This window comes from Pipistrellus kuhlii, unplaced genomic scaffold (assembly GCF_014108245.1).
Source record: "Pipistrellus kuhlii isolate mPipKuh1 unplaced genomic scaffold, mPipKuh1.p scaffold_m20_p_9, whole genome shotgun sequence".
Taxonomy (NCBI): Eukaryota; Metazoa; Chordata; class Mammalia; order Chiroptera; family Vespertilionidae; genus Pipistrellus; species Pipistrellus kuhlii.
This window is the reverse complement of record NW_023425595.1, coordinates 20,964,841-20,981,869: the sequence shown is the minus strand read 5'-3', so window position 1 is coordinate 20,981,869 and position 17,029 is coordinate 20,964,841. Positions and strand designations below refer to the sequence as shown.

The 17,029-nt window shown below is 43.8% G+C and overlaps 2 protein-coding genes and 1 pseudogene across 2 annotated transcripts; all 3 read right to left on the bottom strand.

Annotated features, from left to right (window-relative positions):
- Positions 1-585: 585 nt before the first annotated feature.
- On the bottom strand, positions 586-7,129 carry LOC118712900 (mas-related G-protein coupled receptor member X1-like). The gene is made up of 2 exons (XM_036427146.2): positions 7,009-7,129; positions 586-3,861 (listed from the first exon to the last, which is right to left on the bottom strand). The coding sequence occupies exons 1-2, from the start codon at positions 7,017-7,019 to the stop codon at positions 2,847-2,849; spliced, it is 1,026 nt and encodes a 341-aa protein (XP_036283039.1). The 5' UTR covers positions 7,020-7,129; the 3' UTR covers positions 586-2,846.
- Positions 7,130-9,759: 2,630 nt separating this feature from the next.
- Positions 9,760-10,729, bottom strand: LOC118712904 (annotated as a pseudogene).
- A 4,540-nt stretch (positions 10,730-15,269) lies between these two features.
- LOC123651052 (mas-related G-protein coupled receptor member X1-like) lies at positions 15,270-16,647 on the bottom strand. The gene has a single exon (XM_045577568.1). It carries the CDS (start codon positions 16,538-16,540, stop codon positions 15,554-15,556), a length of 987 nt encoding a protein of 328 aa, XP_045433524.1. The 5' UTR covers positions 16,541-16,647; the 3' UTR covers positions 15,270-15,553.
- Positions 16,648-17,029: the final 382 nt, after the last annotated feature.

Sequence of the window (17,029 nt, the reverse complement as noted above, 5' to 3'; positions counted from 1 at the left end):
GGAGGGGGCTTCAGGAGAGAGATGGAGTGAAGTGTTTCCCTTGGAGATTAAGAGGGTAGTTATGGAAAGGGTACCTGATCGCTCAGCAGAGCTAAGTGGATACTTGTGGTTTGTGGATATAAATTGAAAGTGAGACCATTGGTTGTGTGTTGTTTTCTAGCTGCACTCAGCTCCCTGGAAACAGTCATGGAGTTAATGGAGAGTTGGATTCAACCAGGGCAAAAGACTTGAACTAACACTTCACCAAAGGAAATATATAGGAGGCAAATAAATACATGAAATATGTTTTGCATCCCTAGCCATTAGGGAAATACAAAATTAAAACCATGATGAGATTCTATTACACACACCTTAGAATGGCTAAAATGAAGAATACCCATTCATTCAAGTATTGACGAGGTTTTTGGAAAACTGGATCTCTCATACATTGCTGGTTGGAAAGTAAAATTGTTTGGGCATTCTGGAAAACTGCATTTTCTTAAAATTTTAGAGGTACACTTACCATACAACACAACAATTACTCCTGGCATTTATTTTAGAGAATGGTAAACTTACGTTCACATAAAAACCTCTATACAGTGTTCATAGAAATTTTATTTATAATAATAAAATTGGAAACAAACCAAATGTCCTTCCACTTGTGAATAGTGAAACAAAGGTAATACATCTATACTATAGAATACAACACAGTAATTTAAAAAATGAACAACAAACTATTGATTCATGCAACATCTTGGATGGATCTTGAGGTCATTGTGTTGAATGAAAAAAGTCAAACTCAAAGGCTGAATACTGTATGATCCCATTTATATAACATTTTTGAAATGACAAAATTATAGAGATGGAGAAAAGATCAGTGGTTGCCAAGAGTTTGGAAGGGGCACAGGTTGGGTGTGTCTACAAAGAGTTGCCCAAGAGGACTCTTCTGTGACAAAAAACAGTTCCAAATCTTGAATATGGTTATGATTACATGAATCTATACATGTGATAAAATGTCCTAGAATTATACACAATAAAAATGTGTGCATGTGAAACTGGGTGAGATATAAGTAAGATGTGTAGTGTAAATAACTGTATTCTACCCAGGTCAATTTTTTGGTTTTGAAAATGTTCTGTATTTGTGTAAAAGGTAACCATTGGCAGAGGCTCGGTGACAGGCAGAGAGGAACTCTCTGCAGTAATTTTGCAACTTGTTGGTCTATAATTAATCAGATTGAAAAACTTGGATTTACTACCTATATGGATATTGCAGTTCCCAAGAATGAGAACAAGGTTTATGCTGGAAAGAAGATTGTAAACTAGGCATGTAGGCCCTGAGATAATATAATAAGCATTCACACAACCACCATTAAATTTAAATATTTATTAAAAATTTATCTTATTTGCTTCTAATATCTCTTTAAAATGAAAAAATAAAATTTTGCAGGTAACTAAAGGCCTAACTTTCGCTCACTGATCTCTTCAGAACATCTGAAATTGATATGCATTATTCTCTCACATGTATAACAGGATGTTTAAACAGCTCAGATCTAAATATCAAGATACTATAGATACTATATTTCTAAAGAGATAGGAGATATCATGCTGAATTTAAATACGAGATTTCTGATAATTGGTTACCAACTCTTATGCCATCATCCATATCAAAGCTGTGAGCAATTAGAATTGAAGTTTTATATGAGGCATAAAACATTGAGTTTAATTTAAAGATAAGCCATCTCTCCTGCTCCAATGTGGCCTTTTGCAGGCTAAAAGACTTGTCCAAAAGAGGGTGCATTCTTTTGTTTCTCCCTTCCCACTTCCTCCAACCCTTGTCCTTGTTCCACTGGCCTGTTGTTTTTAGATGCGGTTTCCGACCCTGTAGGGTTGGACATATCCTAGATTCATTGTCAGGAGAGCAGGAATTTCCTCTTTGGTTTGTCCTGCTTGGGTGACCTTGCTGGCGATGTCTGGACTTGACAGTATTGTAGAGCTGACTCTAACTCATTTTGCAAAACTTATGCCAACCCCCGACACTATAAAGCTACAAGAGACATGGCTCATTACTCACTGCACTTTAGCCAATGATCCATTAAAAATTTTTTTTTTAAAATTTATTTCAGAGAGAGGAAAAGAGAGGGAGAGAGAAATAGAAACATCAGTGATGAGAGAAAATCATTCATTGGCTGTCTCGTACATGCTCTCCACTGAGGACTGAGACTCCAACCTGAGCATGTTCCCTGACCAGGAATTAAACTGTGTCCTCCTGGTTCATAGGTCAACACTCAACCACTAAGCTACACGGGCCAGGCTGATCCTTCTTAAAAGGGATCTAGCAACTGTGACCATATATTTGGGGTGTCAAAGGGAATGAAACTTGTTTGCACACTGGTCATCATTTTCTAAACAACCTTTGTACTTTTATTAGCAATAACACAATAAATGCTTCTTTTCCAATTTCTATTTGTCCAGTTCTTGTTTATCTTTCCTTGCCTGTCTTAAAAGGTTGGTGTGGCTGGCTCATGTGACAGAGGGTACTTACTAGGTAAATTATAGTTATCAGTTCAAAGGCCAAGCATTTCAAGAAGCCTTTCCTGACCCACTTGCAAAGAAAAGCATTCAATAAAGAAATTCAGAGGCCAATTACATGAGAAATTTATTGGTAATGTCAGGAATGGTGGTGAGGCATAACTTTCAGATTAATGAGAAAAAGTAGAGCAGCCAGATTAAAAACAACCCATTTGAAGAGACTAGAGGATCACCGAAGCATTCTGAGGCTGAGGCTGAGAGAAGACTAGATACTTTCCAACCCTGGCAGGGCAGCAGTGAGTCCCAAAATTACTTCATACTGAACAGAACAGAGGCTCTCATCCCTGTACCAGACTGCTTCCTGTCATGTCCAGGGTTTCCCCAGGAAGGCTTTCACCAGGTTCATCCACCTCAGGAGTGTCCTGCAGAGCCCTCTGAAGAATGAGCCTCAGGGTGTGTCTCTGTTTCCACCATCGCTGCCTGAAGGAGCCAACGAAGAAGTAAATGATGGGGTTGGCACAGCTGTTGATACAGGACAGGAGTATTGCAATCAGGTAAAGACAGAAGACCGTCTTTGAATCACTTCGAAACCAGAATAAGAGGAACCAGATGATGCCGAAGGGCAGGCCACAGAGGAGGAAGACCAGCACTGTGAACACGATGGTCACATAGAGCCTGGTTAGTGGCACCCGGTGGGAGCCACACAACAGTCTGGTCATCAGGGCCAGGCTGGACCCAGATAGAAGCACAAATAACAAAATCAGCCACGCCACAGTGATGAAATCCAAGACTGAACACCAAACTTCATGCATATTGCTAATCAGGAAGCCACAGTAGTACCCTTCCAGCATGCTCAGCAGCAGGGACAGGGCCCAGAGCAGGGCACACAGGGCAGGGGACAGGTGTCTGGGACGGAGGCAGCGGTACCAGATGGGCCACAGGACAGACATGCAGCGTTCCGTGCTGATGACGCTGAGAAAGCCTAGGCCTGAGATGTAGGCAAAGACTGACACAGCAAAGACAAAGCCGCCCATTACTGTACTGTCAAAACTCAAGTCAAAAAGTAAACCTAGGGCACGTATAAATAGACAGCAGAGTAAGAGGAAGTCGGCCCCGGCCAGGTTGAAGAGGTAGACAGAGAAGGCATTCCTATGCATGCGGAAGCCCAGGAGCCAGAGCACCACCGCGTTCCCTGCCAACCCCACCGGGCCCACGATGACCGTCAGTATTTGCAGAATTATGATCTCTGTATAATGTTGATGAACGGCCTGAACACTTCCATATGTTGTTGTGAGATTGGTCTCCCAGGCTGTGACAGTCATATTCATGCTCAGAAATGCTGCAGTTGTGGGCCTGGAAACGAAATAAGACTTGAGCACCTGCTCTGTGACCACTGATCCGTATGGCCACCCTGTCCATGGGGAATGGAGGATTCCATAAATTAAGATTCTCCCTGAAACACACAGTCTTGGAGTCCTGGAGCCTGAATTTAAACCCAGTTCTCACTGAATCCTACAGCCTGGGCTCGTTATACTGCAACACAGACCCTCCAGGTACAACTTCTCCACTCACCATCCAACCCATGACATGTACCGTGGAGGCAGGAGAAGAGTCTGCTCAGGTCTTGTGGAGGACAACAGGGTTCTGAGTTCCTCAGTATTTGTGCTCTGGGAGAGTGGCTTTCATTTGACAGCAGGCTCAGTAACTGTGAGTTGTCTACTCACCAGGGAGAAAGGATGTTATGACTTAGGCTCATGAAGGGAATGAGACCCCATGTTAGGGCAGAGTGAGGACACCCAAAGCTCTTGCATTAGAATGTCCCAGTGTGTCGTCTTTATGAGGATAGACAGTGATTACTCTTTTCATTGTTGAGTCTCCAGGGCCCAAGTCTGTGTGGGGACACAATGGGGCTGTCAATAAAATTTTAATCCACAAATGAATGAATGAGGAGCCAAAGGGAGGAAGAAAATTTGCACTTAATAAATATAATAGTTTTTTAATGAAGAATTTTAAATGTACTAGTAAAACAGAAGTCAGCACTTTTAACTCCACCACCCAAAAACATATATGTAACAAAAACAAAATTCCATTTCTAAGTATTCACTCTGTGAAAAGCTCTCGTGTGTTTGAAAGAATATTTTTATGTCTGTAGACATCTCCTATCCAGGTGGGAGAGGATTCAAGACTGAATGAAATTTCTCTGTATTTTAGAGGAGAAAGAAGCTATTTTGGGAAGGAGAGAGACAGAGGTGGCCAAGGGTGTCAATAGATGTAGTTGATGCAGAAGTACAGAAGGGGCATTATTAACTGGTTTTCCTATAATACGTGTAATGGGAAACCCACTCATTGTCCCTACATGTGATTTGGAGTAGAGAGTTTTTTGCAGATCAAAGAATTGTGTAAGAGAATTCTCCTGGTGGTGGTGCAGGTATGAAGTGCTTAATTCTATTTTACAAAGGGCTTTGGATGAAAAGAGGGAAGCTCTTGCAGAACTGAGGTGAGATACACAAGCCAACTCACACATAGGTGAAGAGGAGCAGCTGATGAGTGGTTACCCGGTATTACCAATTTTAATCCCCCATGTAGCCCTATGAGGCCAGTACTATGCTTACTCCCATCTGACAAATAGGAAAAGATGACCACAAGGAGGTTGAATGACATGCTCCAGTTCTTACATGCACAAGTGGAAAAGCCTGGATCTGAACCCACAGGTCTGTGTCAGATCTTCCCCCATTCCCTGCTCCGAAGTCCCACTACTAGAATGTTATGTCCAGTACACATGCAACTGGTGAGGCAGGAAACAAGTAACTCTCAGGGACAGATCTCAAATGGAAGCTCATTTGTGTGTTTTATTAAGCTCGAATAGGCAAATTTGTTAAATAAGAAAGAAGTGAAGCTTATTCAGTGTGGAAGAAGAAGTGGGTGGAATCCAGCTGAGAACAGACCAGAGATTCCAGGAGTTGCTTCTTGCCTCTGGAAACACACAATCAGTCAATTCTTGCTACGAATTAGCTCTTTTAATCCAAAGATCACAGGGTGAACAGCAGGTCCTGGTCTCTTGGAGCACAGTCTGAAGCTTTAGCACTGTTCTTTGCCTCATGGTGGGATGAGCACCTACCTACACTCTTCATGTGAGCTCAGAACATTAGAGAAATGCAGGGGTGCAGAAAATGGTAGTTGGTCTAAATACCCATTTAGTTCTCTCTCACATAGTAATTCTGTGAGCTTTAGACTAGAAATTGGATTATAATCCTAGTTTCCATTCCCATTTGATGGCAGCATGTGACCAGGTGGTAGTCATTGGGAGGTGAGCACAAGTGATGCAACTAATTAGGTTGTTCATTTCCTTCCCCTCTCCTCCTCTGGATGGAATGCTGATGAGTCTGGGAGCCCTGCATGAGAATGAAATCACCTCTCTAGGGCATGGGGACAGTGATTTGAAAGAGCACAGGTGTCTGATGCCTTGAAATCACCAGTCAAGTGCTAGTAACCTCTCACATTACTTTTTAGGGATACCAAAATCATAAATTGAAATTCTTAAGAATATTTGTCTACCACCACCCTGAAAAATAATGTACATTCCATCCTCAAGGCATTTATAATATGATGAGAGATATTATTTCTAAGATGTGATACCCAGGAGGGGGTGCCAACATTTCAAATAAATAAGATGTCAGAATAAGTCGATCTAATCACAATGAGGGGAAAAATGTCCTTTGAAATAGGACCAAGAAGAGGGTATAAGAAAAATGGATTCTCTCTATTTGATGTCAAATTTCCTTTTTTCAGCATCTCTATCCACTGCTGCATCCTGGGAGGACACATCTCTTTGCCTCACCACTGGGCTCCCTTTCCCTCTGCCTCCTGATTTCTTTCAGGAAAGGTGACACTGACAGCTGATTGGAGGGCAGGAGGAGGATGATTGAGGTTTTACTCCCTGCCTCTCTGCTGTCAGGCTGTGAGTTTGCCATGGTGGTGTTACTCTACCTAAGGAGAGAGCCCCTGGCTGTGGGCCTTTTTTGAGTCATAGTGAAGACCACTGCTACAGCCACAGCCTTCCCTGAAACTTAACTAAACTTTTACACTTCACATTACTTTAGGTGTCTCATCTTGCTCATCCTTTCTACACATTGTTTTTTATTCAATTCTCTTCAACTGCTGTATTTGTTTATAGCCTTATGTTTTTGGCTGGTACAGGAAAGGTACCTACATATAACAAACAAACTCATAGAATAGCAAGGTAATGTGTGAAATCTGTGGTTACTAACATCAATTCAGGTTTAAAAGCAATGTATCTGAAGCACATAGGACCTGGATTGTCACAGCCTAAGCTACCAGCACCCAAAGCTTCCCTGAGGGAGCTTCTTGTCTCTGGACTCTCCTTCATGGGTGTTCATGGCTCCTTGCTTGCTACTCCCCAAGAAGCACTCATGACCATGTGGACTAAGAGAGAGAAAACAGAATTGCCTTTAGAGAAGATAGTTCTGAGCTGACTCTTACCTGAGCACCATCTTCTGGTTGAAGGTGGTGAGTGGAAAAAGAGGAGCTTTCCAGGGAGTGCTGAACACCAGAGAATGCTCTTCTACCCCAGATAGGAGGAGTCTGCAGGAGCAGGAGTGGAATCTGATGACCAAGAGGCTTATCAAGATGCTGGGCTGCCAATGTGACTTCCTGCACAAGGGGCAATGGCAAGTGACAATCTGTAGATGTGAGACAAGGGCCTCATGAGTTGCTCCAAATTTGCCCTGAGTGCAATGTCTTATCTCTTCTCTCTTCCCATCTTACCCTCTCTGGTTCTCCTCCTCTAACAAATGTTCAAACTAGAGTCTGTCACTGCCCACTGTGGGAGTGTGCAGGAAGCCCACCCAATAGGCAATATGAGCTTCCATAGCTAAAGTGAGTTTCCTTGGCATTCAGTGCCATGCATGATTGAGCTCATGTGATCTGTTTCCATTTATTCCCAGGTGTAATGTATGCACATTAGTTTATTTCAGAGGACACAAGTGTATCCTATATAATAAAGAAATAATATGCAAATTGCCTATCACTCCAACACACAAGATAGCTTTTCCATGTGGTCAGTGTTGGCTGACCCCATGTGGACACAGGATGGCTGCCACAGATGGCCAGGAGGAGAGGACAGTTGTGAGCAATCAGGCCAGCAGGAGAGGTCAGTTAAGAGAATCCCAGGCCTGCAGGGAGGGCAGGTGTTGGGTACCAGGCCAGCAGGGGAGAGCAGTTAGGGGTGACCAGGTTGGCAAAGGAGGGCAGTTAGGGGTAACGTGGCCAGCAGGGGAGGACAGTGAGGGGTCACCCTGCCAGCAGGGAAGGGAAGTTAGGGGCAATCGGGCTGGCAGGGGAGCAGTTAGGTATGGATCAGGCTGGCAGGGGAGTTGTTAGGGGGTGATCAGGCTGGTAGGCAGAAACAGTTAGGGGCAATTTGGCAGGCAGGCAGGCTAGTGGTTGGGAGTCAGCAGTCCTGGATTGTGAGAAGGACTTTCAAATGCTCGTTTAGGCCTGATTCTACAGAGATCTTGCCTAAACCACCAGTTGGACATCCTCCCAGGAGTCCCAGAAGGAAGAGGTGGAGGCTGGGCTGAGGGACACCACTCCCCTCTCCCTGTGCACAAATTTCATGCACCCAACCTCTCTTAGTTTATAATACTGTTTTGTATATTGGGAAGTGGCCAAGTTAGTAAATCTTAAAGATTCTCATCACAAAAGAACAAAAAGTATCTATGTGTGGCAATGGATGTTAACTAGGCATAGTGCAATGATTATTTTACAACATATACAAATAACGAATCATTTTGTTAAACACTTGAAACAAATATAATGTTACATGACAAATATGTCTCAGGAAAGCATGGCAAAATCATATTCCAAAAGTATACACACATAGAGTAAAGGAGCCTCCACTGAGATATTTTCACCCTCAGATGATCATTTATCTGTTATCCCAATACCATGTGTTTCAGGCCTCGAGGAAAGGGCCATTCTTATGGGATTGGCCATTCCAAGCAAGACGCTTCCTGAAAAGGGAAGTTGCTCCCATGGGAGAGGCTCTTTACACAGACCCACAGGGTGTGGAGATGCAGCCACACCCTGCCAGTTTAGTCAGCAAGTATGAAAACCTTTATCTCATTAGAAACGGGTCTCTGATCTTCCTATTTTTGGAAGATTTCATAAAAGAGTGGGAGCTGTGTAGGAAGTCTGCTGCCCATTCCATAGGGTGCTTTACACAGCATGTTTATTTTCTCAACTTATCTGGAAGTTTTACACTCTCTCTATTTTTCAGTCCATTGCCTTAACTCCTTAACACATAAGTGAAATTTAAAGAAATGAGTAGTTGCACCTTTTAAAGTGTCCACTTCTAGCACACTAAAGCAGATTAGGAGAAGGTCTTCTTTCTGAGCTGAGTAGCCCTGACCTTGCCTTTGTGTGAAGAAAAATGTGCCCCTTCCTTCCCAGTAGTCAGAGCCCTGCACCTGGATACAAAGTTAACCAGCGGATGGTATGTCAGCCCATTCCCCTCCTCTGCCTTTGTTTGGTGCAGTGGGCAAACCATACAGCTCACTCCAGAAGTCTGCCCTCCTCATGAACACCAAACACCAATACCTTAGGAAACTCAACCTCTGTTTCCATCCACGCAGTTTAAAGGGCTCTTTGACTGGATTATGATTTCTTTTCTCCCCAAAGACATTAAGCAGGTATTGTTTTGAATAGCGTTTGTTCAAATGTATTCCCATAACATCCAATGTTTTTGCTCACCTTCACATTTCACATCTCATGTCTTCCATTCCTCAAAGCACATTCTTTAGGAGTTCTTTTTATGAGAGTGTGTGGGTGGGAGCCATGCAGGACAGCTTAGGGCTGTGGAGCTGTCAGATAGGCACTCTGACTGGTGGTCCTGAGTGGTGTACTGTCTAGAGGAATGTTTGAAGAAGAGCCAGATTGACATTGCACAGTGTAGCCTGTGAAGGAGGTCCTGTCCTCCTGGAGATCAGTGGAGGCCTGCCTTCCATACCCTGTGGAATGACTGGTTCTCCCCTGCCTTGCAGCCACCTGAGTCAAGGGGGCAAGGCTGTGGGCAGGAAAACCTGGGCCTCTGTGGCTGAGTCGGGCAGCCTCGGGGACTAGAACATTTGGCCTGGTCGGAGCCTGGGAGGAGGCTTTGCCCAGTGAGGGCCAGCAGCACTGGAAAAGTGGATTGCCACTGAGCCAAACAGGCTAGGGCTGTTTGTTTTGTTTTTATGAAAGTTTAATGGTTTCCCCAGGAAGGCTTTTTCCAGGTTCATCCACCTCAGGAGTGTCGTGCAGAGCCCTCTGGATGTGTCTTTGCTTCTGCGATTGCTGCCTGAAGGAGCCAACAAAGAAATAAATGATGGGGTTGGCACAGCTGTTGACACAGGACAGAAGTAATACCTCCATGGGAAGGTGGAGGACATTAAAGTCACGTGGAAGCCAGAATAAGAGGAACCAGTTGATGCCCATGGGCAGGCCCCAAAGGAGGAAGCCCAGAACCGTGAGCACAATGGTCACATAGAGCCTGGTTAGCGGTACCCTGTGGGGGCCACACAACAGTCTGGTCATCAGGGCCAGGTTGGACCCAGAGAGAAGCACAAATAACAAAATCAGCCATGCCACAGTGATGAAATCAAATAACTGACACACGGAAAAGCTTATAAAATCTAACAGAAGGAAACAGATATTTCTATCCAAGATGCTCAGTAGTAGGGACAAGGACCACAGCAGGGCACACGTGACAGCTTACAGTTGCCTGGGGCAGCAGCAGCTGTACCCGATGGGCCATAGGACAGACTGACAGAGCTCTGTGCTGATGGCAGTGAGAAAGCTAGGGCCTAAGATGTAGGCAAACATTGCCACAGCAGTGAAAAATATGTAGACTTTATTGGGGACAAAATCTAAGTTGAAAATTGAATCTAAAAAATATATAGTCTGGCAGCAGAGGAAGAGGAAGTTGGCCCCCACCAGGTTGAGGATGTAGACAGAGAAGGTGTTCCTGTGCATGCGGAAGCCCAGGAGCCAGAGCACCACCGCGTTCCCTGCCAGCCCCACCAGCATCATGATGACTGTCAGTATGTCCAGGATTATGCTCTGTATAATGTTGATAAAAGGCCTGATCACTTCTATTGATTTTTGTGAACTCGGCCTCCCAGGCTTTGACAGTCATATCCATGCTCAGAAATGCTGCAGTTGTGGGCTTTGAAACAAAACAAGACTTGAGCACCTGCTGACCCTGCAATCTCAGTGACTGAGAGTGGTCTACTCACCAGGGAGAAAGGAGGTTATGACTTAGGCCTATGAAGGCAATAAGACCCCTTTTAGGACAGTGTGAGGACACCCAAAGCTCTTGCATTAAAAATGTCCCAGTGTGTCAATTTTATGAGGATAGACAGTGATTACTCTTTCCATTGTTGAGTCTCCAGGACCCAAGTCTGTGTGGGAACAAAATGGGGCTGTCAATAAAACTTAAATTCACAAATGAATACATGTATGAATGAACTAATGAGGAGTTCAAGGGATGAAGAAAGTTTGATTGAATATAATATAAAAATTTTTAATAAAGAATTTTTTAAAAATATATATCTATTTTATTGATTTTTCACAGAGAGAAAGAGAGAAAGATAGAGAGTTAGAAACATCGATGGGAGAGAATCATCGATCAGCTGCCTCCTGAACACCCCCTACTGGGGATGTGCCCGCAACGAAGGTACATGCCCTTGTCTGGAATCGAACCCGGGACCTTTCAGTCCGCAGGCCGAGGCTCTATCCACTGAGCCAAACCGGTCCCGGCAATAAAGAATTTTGAATGTAAAACAGAAGTCAGCACTTTTAACTCCACCACCAAAAAACACATATATTAAAAAAACAAAATTCCATTTTGAAGCATTCATTCTGTGAAATGCTCTTGTGTGTTTGAAGGAATATTTTTATGCCTGTAAACATCTCCTATCCAGGTGGGAGAGGATTCAAGACTGAATGAAATTTCTCTGTATTTTAGAGGAGAAAGAAGCCATTTAAAAAAATATATTTTTATTGATTTTACACAGAGAGGAATTGAGAGGGATAGAGAGTTAGAAACGTCGATGAGAGAGAAACATCGATCAGCTGCCTCTTGCACATCCCCCACTGGGGACGTGCCTGCAACTAAGGTAAATGCCCTTGACCGGAATCGAACCCGGGACCTTTCAGTCCACAGTCTGATGCTCTATCCACTGAGCCAAACCAGTTTCAGCAAGAAAGAAGCCATTTTGGAAAGGAGAGAGACAGAGGTGGCCAAGGGTGTGAATAGAGATAGTTGAGATTGAAATACAGAAGGGCCATTATTTACTGGTTTTCCTATAATTCTGTAATGAGAAACTCACTCATTGTCCCTGCATTTGATATGGAGTAGAGATTTTCTTGCAGATCAAAGCATTGTGTAAGAGAATTCCCCTAGTGGTGATGCAGCTGTGAAGTGCTTAATTCTATTTTACAAAGGGCTTTGGATGAAAAGAGGGAAGCTCTTGCAGAATTTAGGTGAGATTCACAAACCAACTCACACATAGATGAAGATGAGCAGCTGATGAGTGGTTACATGGCATTACCTCTTTTAATTCTCCTAATAGCCCTACGAGGGAGAGCTATGCTTACTCCCATCTGGCATAAAGGAAAAGACAAGCACAAGGAGGTTGAATGACATGCTCCAGTTCTCATGTGCACAAGTGGAAGAGCCTGGATCTGGACCCACAGGTCTGCGTCATTGTCTTCCCATGCCCTGCAGCCCCACTACCAGGGTGGTTTTTCTGGTACATGAGGGGGTAGGGGTGGGGCAGGAAGCAAGTAACTTTTAGGGAAAGTTGACCAGATTTTAACATTGATAAAGCTTGACACCATTGACCAGGGTGGAGGGGGGTTCTTGATTAAAAATTTTGTCTATATGGAGCAACAAAAATTTTCAAAGAATGCAAAAATAGTACTGTAATATATATTTATTTAAATATATCTTTTTGATTTTTTACAGAAAGAAAGGGAGAGGAATAGAGAGTTAGAAACATTGATGAGAGAGAGACATTGATCAGCTGCCTCTTGCACACTCCGCACTGGGCCTGTGCCTGCAACCAAGGTACATGCCCTTAACCGGAATCGAACCCATGATCCTCTAGTCTGCAGGCCAACTCTCTATCCACTGAGCCAAACCGGTTTCAGCCTATAATATATTTTTTTAAATTTCAACATAAATACAATTTACAAATATAATAAATAAAAAAATATGCCAAAGATTTTATTTTATTATTTTATTCTTTGGCATATTTCTCATTTGAGTGAATTTTTTTTAGTAGATTGCTGTCGTTGTTTAAAAGGTCATGAAAATTTTCACAGGAATTTGTTAAATTATATTTCACACATTAAATGGCTTTCAAAGTCTCAACACTTAATTGTGATTTTTCTGATGTTCATACTTTATTTACCTTAGAAAAAACACATTCAGTCGCAGCATTAGTTCCTGGTAAGAAGAGCACATATTCCACAATTCTAACAACTGATCAACAATGCGAACTTTGATAAGTAGTTCTCAATAATCACTTATCAACAATTATCTGTTATTATTAAAGTTTAACATTATAAAATTAACAAAAATAATATAAAACTCATATCCTGGCTAAAAAGCCACATGGCCGCCAAAAACCATATATTCCCTTCCCGTTCTCCCGCAGTTCCCTAGCTTGTCCTGCATTCTTTCCAAAAATCAGGACTTTTTTTTAAAAATTATTATCTGTGTACATATTTTAACATTGCCTCCCCCCCCTCCCCCTGCTACCATACATACCCTCCCTCCCTAGAGTTTTGTGTCCATTGGTTATACTTAAATCGGGACTTTTTTTTTAAATGCCGTGGGATGCGGGACTAATTGTTAAAAATCAGGACTGTCCCGCCAAAGGCTGGATGTCTGGTCACCTTATCTTAGGGTCAAATCTAAAATGGCAAATCATTTGTGTGTTCTATTAAACTGGAATAGGCAAATTTCACAAATAACAAAGAAGTGAAGCTTATCCAGTGTGGAAGAAGAAGTGGGTGGAAAACAGCTGAGAACAGACCAGATGTTCTAGGAACTTCTTCTTGCCTCTGGACAGACTGAGCCAGTCAATTCTTGCCAGATTCAGCCTGGGCAGACTCACCCAGTAGAATCAGACCCACTACCCTTCAGTCTGTGGGCTGCCACTCAACCCACTGAGTCAAACTGCTAGGGCTTGTCTTCCTTTTGAAACTCAAAACTCAGTAATGATGACTAGATCTGTCTGGGCTTTGTGTTTTTTCTTTGTTGTTGTAGTTCACTATTGTATCTTTGGCACTGAGCACATGTCCCTTAGACACCATCTTTAATAATATCATCCTTTAACACAGGAAGAAGCTGGGGCATGAATCTAAAGGGCCTATAGTCTGAGAGAAATATAGGTAATCTTCCTTTCCTACCCAATCAGGTAGAACAATCATATATAATAACTAGGTTGTATGCAAATTGACCATCACTCCAATACATAAAATGGCTGCCCCCATATGGTCAAAGATGGCCATCCCAATGTGGATGCAAGATGCCCGGTACAAGATAGCTAGCAGGGAGGGCACTTGTGGGTGATCAGGCCTGCAGGGTGGCCAGTTGGCAGGGACCCTGGCCTGCAGGAGAGGGCAGTTGATGGGAACCAGGCCTGCAGGAAGGGTAGTTGGGGGGAAGCAGACCAGCAGGTGAGAGCAGTTAAGGGCAACCAACCTTTAGGGGTGGGCAGTTGGGAGAGACCAGGCCAGCAGGGGAAGACAATGGGGGAAACCAGACCTTCAAGGGAGGACTGTTGTGGGTGATCACGCCTCCAGAGGAGTGCAGTTGGGGATGACCAGGCCTGCAGGGGAGATAAGTTGTGGGGAACCATGCCTATATGGGAAGGCAGTTGGTGGCATCCAGGTCAGCAGGGGAGGGCCATTAGCTGTGACCAGGCCTTCAGGGGAGGGTAGTTGAGGGTGACTAGGCCTGCAGAGAAAGGCTGTTGTGATTGAACAGGTTAGCAGGGAGGGCAGTTAGGGGCACCAGGCTGGCATTGGAGGGAAATTCAGGGTGTCTAGGCCACCAGAGAAGGGCAGTTGTGGGAAACTAGTCCTGCAGGGGAGAGCAATCAGGCCAGCAGGGGAGCAGTTAGGTATTTATCAGGCTGGTAGGGGAGTGGCTAAGTAGTGATCAGGCTGACAGGCAGTAGTTAGGGGCAAACAGGTAGGTAGGCAGGTGAGTGGTTGGAGCCAGCAGTCTTGGATTATGAGAGGGATGTCCCATTGTCTGTTTAGGCTAATCGGGCCTTGACGGGTAATAGGACATTCCTTGAGGAGTCCCAGATTGGAGAGGGTGCAAATTGGGCTGAGGGTCACACACACACACACACACAAACACACACCATGCACATATTTTGTGTATCGGGCCTCTAGTTTATGAATAACTATCTATGGTTTAGGATAAGAATTCTTATTGTCTCATAAGTAAATAATATATTAGAGACTTCACATGTATTAACTGTTGATGTTTATGAAATATTTGTCATATTTGCACCTGGCAGAGTCCTTTTCATTTGTTTTCTAATTTATTCCCCACTATGATGCTATGAGTAGAAAATTTCGTAGCATTTGACAATGAATTAACTGAAGCTTGGAGAGGAGAGCTGTAGAACCAGGACTTCAGACCTGGACTTGTCTGATTTGGACAGGGATTCTTTTTGTTGCAATGAAGATTGTAAAGAAAAAGCACTCAATAAAGAAATTCAGATCTCATGAGAAATTTATTAGTAATGTCAAGAACTATGGAGAGGTATAATGTTGGGACTAATGCTTTCTCTAAGAAAACCTTGAAAGACTTGATAAAAAACAACCTATTTGAAGAGATTGGGGAATCACTGAAGCATTCTGAGGCTGAGGCTGAGAGAAGACTAGATACTTTCCAAGCCTGGCAGGGCAGCAGTGAGTCTCAAAGTTACTTCAGACAGATCAGGACAGAGGCTCTTCATCACTGCCTCAGTCTGGTTCCTGACATGTATAGGGTTTCCCCAGGAAGGCTTTCTCCAAGTTCATCCACTTCAGGAGTATCCTGAAGAGCCCTCTGGAGAACCAGCCTCAGAGTGTGTCTCTGCTTCCGCCATCGCTGCCTGAAAGAGCCCACAAAGAAGTAAATGATGGGGTTGGCACAGCTGTTGACACAGGACAGAATCTCTGCAGTCTTGGAAAGGTGGAAGAAGGAAAGATATACATTTGAAATCCGGAATATGAGGAACCAGTAGATGCCATAGGGCAGGCCACAGAGTAGGAAGACCAGTACCGTGATCATGATGGTCATGTAGAGCCTGGTGGGCAGCACCCGTTGGGAGCCACACAACAGTCTGGTCATCAGGGCCAGGCTGGACCCAGAGAGAAGCACAAATAACAAAATCAGCCATGCCACAGTGATGTAATCCAACACTTGACACCAAACATGATGCACTCCCCAATTCAGGAAGCCACAGTAGTTCCCTTCCAGCATGCTCAGCAGCAGGGACAGGGCCCAGAGCAGGGCACACATGATAGAAGACATGTGAGTGGGGCGGCGGCAGCGGTACCAGATGGGCCACAAGACAGACATGCAGCGCTCCGTGCTGATGGCGCTGAGAATACTCAAGCCTGAGACGTAGGCAAACATTGCCACAATTGAGACAAATCTCCTAATTACTTCCCTGGCGAAATAGAAGTTGAAAATTGAAACTAACAAATATATAATATAGCAGCAGAGGTAGAGGAAGTCGGCCCCTGCCAGGTTGAGGATGTAGACAGAGAAGGCATTCCTGCGCATGCGGAAGCCCAGGAGCCAGAGCACCACCGCATTCCCTGCCAGCCCCACCAGGGCCAGGATGGCTGTCAGTATTTGCAAGATTTTGTCCTTTGTAAAATGTTGATAAAAGTCCGGATCACTTCCATAGGTTGTTGTGAGATTGTTCTCCCAGGCTGTGACAGTCATATTCATGCTCAGAAATGCTGCAGTTGTGGGCCTGGAAACAAAACAAGACTTGAGCACCTGCTCTATGACCACTGACCCTCATGGCCACCCTGTCTGTGGCGAATGGAGATTCCAGAGATCATAAATTGAAATTCTTAAAAATATTTGTCTACCACCACCCTGAAAAATAACGTAGGTTCTATCTTTAAGGCAGTTATGATGAGAGATAGTATTTCTAAGATGTGATACCCAGGAGGGGTGCCAACATTTCAAATAAATAAGATGTAAGAACAAGTCAATCTAATCACAGTGAGAGAGAGAAAGTCCTTGGAAAAAGGACCAATGAAGAAAAATGGATTCTCTTTATTTGATGTCAAATTTCATTTTTCAGCATCTCTATCCTCTGCTACATTCTGTGGGGACATAGCTCTTTGCTTCACCACTGGGCTAACTTTCCTTCTACCTCCTAATTTCTTTCAGGAAAAGTGACACTGACAGCTGATTGCAGGGCAGGAT

Excerpts from the sequence above, each read along its gene's own strand:
- LOC123651052 (XM_045577568.1), bottom strand. The coding sequence starts at position 16,540 with ATGAATATGACTGTCACAGCCTGGGAGAACAATCTCACAACAACCTAT.